The following is a 6,255-nucleotide window of genomic DNA, read 5'->3' as shown; positions in this document are numbered from 1 at the left end:
TTGTTAGTTAGTTAGTTAGTTAGTTAGTTAGTGTAGTCACATCTATCTGAGTCTCATTCCTTATAAGCAATCCCTTATCTCCTCCGCTTCTCTAGGTGCTTGTTAGTTAGCTAGTTAGTTAGTTAGTTAGTGTTTTTCAAAACAGGGTTTTTCTGTGTAGCCTTAGCTGTCCTAGAACTTACTCTGTAGAGCAGGCTGGCCTTGAACTCACAAAGATTCACCTGCCTCTGCCTCCTGGTGCTGGGACTAAAGGTGTGCGCCAACACTGCCTGGTCTTAAGTTATATTTTTACGTTATATTTTTATCTTGATTTTCCAAATATCCATATATTTATACATATATATGTATATACTAGTTAACTCCAACTATACATGCATATATTACTAGTTAACTCTAAATATACACACATAGATACATATATACATATACACTAGTTAATTCTCTGAGAACCTTCATGCAAACAATTGTTTATCTGTCTAGTCTTAAACTTTATTCTTTTGTTTCAAGTTTTGTTTTGTTTTTTGGTTTTTCGAGACAGGGTTTCTCTGTGTAGCCCTGGCTGTCCTGGAACTCACTTTTGTAGACCAGGCTGACCTTGAACTCAGAAATCCACCTGAACTTTATTCTTGTATGGCTTATTTGAGTGTGTCTAACTTTGCTCTCAATGTTCAAGAAACTCTTTTCTATAGATATTGAAATTGGTGAGTAGTAGGTATGACCGTGGGAACTCTGAATTTGCACTGCTTGTTTCATTGTTGTGTCTCACTGGGTTCTGGGAGAATCCCTCCCTCGTAACCACCTATGCTCGTTCTATGGTAGGGAGTTTGCCACTTGGCTGATACTGTCTTCTCCGCCCCTCACTCTCTGTGCCTCGTTCATTCTTTGTTGAGTTGATTGTGCCTTTATTATCGTGTAGCTTTCCTGGGCCAGTGGTTATTCTTGATTGGGAGTGTACAGTTGTGTCTTTACATCACCAGAGGAGCTTCTAAGCATAGCTGAGCCTGGACTTCATAGTTTATTGGGTCACCTTTTCTCCTAGTCCTTGTCACAGCCCTGCCACGGGCCCAAGCCAGAAGCCATTTCTAAGTGCCTGTGCATGGAATTGACCCTCTTTTATATCTGCCTGCATGAGTCTCCAGTACACCTGCACTCACTTTGCATACTTCTGCAGCTCTTCATGCACGCTGTGGTTAATCATGTGGAAGGTAGCCTTGAATCGCAGTTCATAATTCTATTAATATGTGGTACTCTGAATATTTTTAATATGTAAGAAGTATTTACTATATTAGATCTTGATCCTGTTTGTGTCCTTCATCCCATAAAGATAGAGAACATATTCTTTACCTTATGTTGTGGTACATGGGTTTTTTTGTCTTAAAATTTAAAGGTTTGGGGGCTGGAGAGATGGTGGTTAAGAGCACTAACTGTTCTTTCAGATGTCCTGAGTTCAGTTTCCCAGCAACCACATGGTGGTTCACAACCATCTGCAATGGGGATCCGATGCCCTCTTCTGGTGTGTCTGAGGACAGTGACAGTGTACTCACATACATGAAATAAATAATAAATCTTTTTTTAAAAGTTCTTAGCCGGGCGTGGTGGCGCACGCCTTTAATCCCAGCACTCGGGAGGCAGAGGCAGGCGGATTTCTGAGTTCGAGGCCAGCCTGGTCTACAAAGTGAGTTCCAGGACAGCCAGAGCTACACAGAGAAACCCTGTCTCGAAAAACCACAAAAAAAAAAAAAAAAAAAGTTCTTTAAGATTTAAAGGTTCATGTTAAAAATTATTGAACTGTATAATTAAGATGGGGATGTTTTTATGTTTATTATGTATTTACTATACCTCAGCAAAATTGAAATTTTAACTTCAGAAAAATGAGTGACTATACCTTCAGAGATAAAAGCATTAACAGTGATGTGGTAAAAATTATATCCTGCATTTCTTTATCCAGGGTGTACTTCCTAATGAAATATTCACCATAGTATCCAGTATTCCTGAGGCTGAAAAATTTGCCAAGTTCTGGGTGTGCAAAGCAAAGTTACTGGCAAGCAAAGGCACCTTTGATGCTATTGGACTATACGAAGAGGCCATTCAGAATGGGGCAGCAGTGAGTATCTGTCTTGGATGCCTGATGTCAAATTCTCCTTCGTGGGCTTTCTTTGTTGTTTGCAGTAATATGGTTCTATACTGCACTGTTAAGCTTCCATTCATAGGGGTAAGGGTACAGTAACAGTGTGAGTGTGATCAAAGTGCATTAGGCACATCCCTGGTGATAGCACAGTGAAGCCAGGGTTTTGTACAGTTAACACACTTGCAGAAACTTACTTCACCTCAAAAAGCAGTCACAGAATCTGAGGTAGAAGGTATTGGCTTTGTATTTTGATTTGTTTTGTTTTGTTTTGTTTTTTCAAGACAGGGTCTGCCTGCTTCTCATTCCAAATACTGGGAATAAAAGCTGCACCACCATCAGTTAGCCATAGAATGTGTTCTTTACTAATGCATCAATTCCGTCTTAGAAATTCCATTTATACCAGTAGAATTTGGGTGGTGTGTGTTTGTTTGTCAAGTACCTGGTCTCACTTAACACTAATTACAGAAATAAGTAGTTTGGGAAATAAATGTAGAAAGTGACAATAAAGTACCAAGCTCCAATAGTTAAAAAGAACTCAATGCATTAAATTCAGAGCTTCACTAGTGCAGAGTCATTACATCAAGCACTTCCTTAATTCTAAAACCAAAGAGAAATCACCTTCTGCAGATTTATTTAACAAAGAGATATCAAATGACTTCATAACTCTTTTCACTTAAAAGTCCTTTCTCTCCCTCCCTCGAGTCCCGTGGTGCTCACTTCCGGGATTGCTCGCGGTGTTGTGCTTGTGCGCAGTTTGGTGCTCACTCCCGGGATTGCTCGGTGTTGTGCTTGTGCGCAGTTTGGTGCTCACTCCCGGGATTGCGCGCGGTGTTGTGCTTGTGCGCAGTTTGGTGCTCACTTCCGGGATTGCTCGCGGTGTTGTGCTTGTGCGCAGTTTGCTCAGTTTCCTCAGTAACGACTTTTCCTCACATTTGATCCCTGGCACCCATGTAAAGCAGCCAGTAGTGGGGAAACACTTACACCCCAGCTCTGGGGAGGCAGACAGGTGGGTCCCTGGAGCTTTCTGGCAGCCAGCCTAGCCTGATTGATGGTCCTAGTGAAAGATGCTGTCTCAGAAAATAAGGTAGATGGATGGTTCCTGAGCAACAGCAAAGGTTGACCCCTGGCCTCCTCATATATATTTATACACACTGTGTACACACAGATACATACACACTTAACATGTTTGTACAAACACCAAAAACAAGCAAAGGCTCTGGCCACATGTTGTGGGGTACTCAGTAGGGTGATCTAGCTGCAGTGGTTGGTAGAAAGCCCTCTACTAGAACCAGTATAATCTTCAGGTCTCTCCTCTATAGCTGGTCAGAGTATTTGGGGTGGGGAGGTGTGCCAGACTCCTTCCTGTGAGCTAGAAACTGTTCTGGAGTGGATAGACGTTGAGGAGAAGAGACCTGGGAATCTCCTTAGCCTGCAGATTCTGATTTATCCTGTTTTCTAGTAGGCACCCATCCAAGTCTTCCGTCAGAAATATGCCTGAGTTTTCTGTTAGAGTACAGAGGGGCAGGGCACAGTCACCAGGCTGCATGGGGCCGGAGGTATCGGGTCTGGCTGCAGATCTGACTCCTTGGTAGGTGCTCCAGGGGCCTCATCTCCTGTTGTTGAGTTTGGAAGCTCTGTGGTACATATAATTTCCTCAGCCACACTCCCAGCCCGAGACCCAGCTTTCTGAGGGGCCAGTTGGCAGTCCTCTCCAGCATTCCACTTCCAAAGCCTTGTGGCTTCTCATTCTCTCCTGTGCTCTTCTTAATCCTTGACTCTCATTTCAGCAGAATTTCAGTACAGGTTAGAATTGAATGAGATGCAGTCTCCATTTTTAACAGAAACCTGTACAAATGCAAAACATGCTTCATCACACATCAACACTTGGGAGGCTGAGGCAGGAGAGTTGCCATGAGTTTGAGACTCACTTTGTCTACATAGCCTGACTTAGCTTAGCCTAGAGTACATAGTAATACCATGTCTTTCCAGGACAGCCAGGGCTATACAGAGAAACCCTGTCTCGAAAAACCAAAAAAAAAAAAAAAAAATTAATAACAAAATATGTTTGATGCAAGTATTTTATAATTCACATTCATTACAATATGTGTGTGTATTTCCAACTTCAGACACTTACAACTTAACTTGTTGTTTGGTTGTCTTGGTTCTTTGGTTTGGGTTTTGTTTGTTGTTTTGGTTGGAGTGGAGTTTTTATTTTGTTTTGTTTTGTTGAGACAAATGTATGGTGTCATTATATAGACCAGGCTAGCCTGGAACTCATAGATCTACCTGACTTTACCTCCAGAATGCTAGGATTAAAGGTGTGTATCACCGTTGTTGGCCAGGTGTGTGTGTGTGTGTGTGTGTGTGTGTGTGTGTGTGTGTACATGTGTGTGCTTTATTAATTTGATACAGAGTACCAAGTCAGGAAAAAATTCTAAATCTAGCATCCCTACAATAAAATAGCAGCTGACCTAGTGGTGTGCTGTGATGGAGTTTGCATGTTCTTCTGGGCAGTGGAGCTTTTTGTCTTCCTTTCCTTGGTTATTTTTTTTTCCTGCTCTTTACATACAGTAACTAAATAAAGGTGAGAAAGAGGAGGCCAGAGAAGATACAGAAAAAGCTTTTAAAACGCCTGCATGATGGGACTTGTGGGGGAAAATCTCCCTGGAGTTGAACCTGCGGTTCAATCTTTGTGAAATACAGTGCCCAAATTTTATCATGAAAACAAGAACTAAACAGACAGCAGGGGTGCGTGGTGTGCTTTCTGTCTGTCTGTCTAGCTTTCTGTCTTAGAGGCAGATATGGTATGATTTAATGATATGATACAAATTATTAGGAAAAAAGAATTTGGTTTAAAGAAACTTTGAACACGTCTTTTCACTGAAATTAGATATGACAGTGTTAAATTGACATGTTCAGTTTCTTCATTTTTTCCTTATGAATCTTTAAAACTGAATCATTTTAAGTGTTTATCACTGAATATGGGATTGAAAAAGAAAACATTTTTATTGCAGAAAGTTTATTTGATATTAAGTAGAAGTCCTTAGCTCAGTCTTTGCATGAATGCTTTTAATGCCGTTTGTTTAATTTGTTGCCTCCAGCCAATACAGGAGCTGCAGGAAGTTCTGAACACTCTGCAGGACCCATGCAGAAGCACAGAAGGTATGGTTACTTCTGCATTTCAGTTCACCGCCTTGAGATATGCAAGTAAAATCATTGTGGAGCACGTAGATCAGAGGAATGAAACACTCCCGCCTCTTGCTCTCCATGGCCTGGCCTTTTGAGCTGTAATCATCCACTGATTGACTCCTATAATTACAGTAAATATGTGCTCAATTCTGAGCAAAGGTTATTTTCCCCCACAGCAGCCTGGACTAGTGTGTCCTGCTTTCCTGGAACCCTCAGGAAAACAAAATAACAGCTTATCAAAAGAGACAAAGACAAAAGGAAGAGATGCCCTGACATGTTAATATGTTTAATCATCATAAGTGTGTTAGTTAGGGTTTTATTACTGTGAAGAGACACCATGGCCACCACAGTTCTTAAAGAGGAAAACACTTCACTGGATCTGGCTTAGTGTCAGAAGTCTGGTCCATTATTGTCATAGCAGGAAACATGCCAGTGTGCAGCCAGAAGTGGTGCTAGAGGGGGAGCTGAGAGTTCTGCATCTTAATCCATAGGCAGCAGGAGATTGTCTCACTGGGCATGACTTGAACATATTTGACCTCAAAGCCTACCTCCCCAATGACACACTTCCTCCAACAAGGCCACTCCTCCTAATAGTGCCACTCACAATGGCATTCACAGCATTCAAGCACATGAGATTATGGGGGCCATACCTACTCAGACTACCACAGTAAGTTGCTATCACTCACTCATCTCAGTTCATGTTCTTTCGAGAGTCTCTCCTTACTTAATTGACAGTCACTATTTGGAACCTTTAAGGAATCTGTCTAGCTGGGCAGTGGTGGCCACGCCTTTAATCCCAGCACTCGGGAGGCAGAGGCAGGCAGATTTCTGAGGCCAGCCTGGTCTACAGAGTGAGTTCCAGGACAACTAGGACTCTACAGAGAAACCCTGTCTCAAAAGAGAGAGAGAGAGAGAGAGAGAGAGAGAGAGAGAGAGAG

General features: G+C 42.0%; 1 protein-coding gene across 2 annotated transcripts in view; it reads left to right on the top strand.

Moving 5' to 3' along the window:
• The window catches only part of Ckap2l (cytoskeleton associated protein 2 like), a 26,101-nt gene that overhangs the window by 16,662 nt on the left and 3,184 nt on the right, over nucleotides 1-6,255 (top strand). For both annotated transcript variants that reach the window (XM_021153963.1, XM_021153970.1), the window contains exons 6-7: nucleotides 1,949-2,104; nucleotides 5,230-5,290. In XM_021153963.1, the coding sequence (XP_021009622.1) occupies nucleotides 1,949-2,104; nucleotides 5,230-5,290 (217 nt within the window). The remainder of the gene's footprint in view (nucleotides 1-1,948; nucleotides 2,105-5,229; nucleotides 5,291-6,255) is intronic.

This window comes from Mus caroli, chromosome 2 (assembly GCF_900094665.2).
Source record: "Mus caroli chromosome 2, CAROLI_EIJ_v1.1, whole genome shotgun sequence".
NCBI lineage: Eukaryota > Metazoa > Chordata > Mammalia > Rodentia > Muridae > Mus > Mus caroli.
Note: the sequence above shows the minus strand (reverse complement) of the source record. Positions and strands in the feature narration are given on the sequence as shown.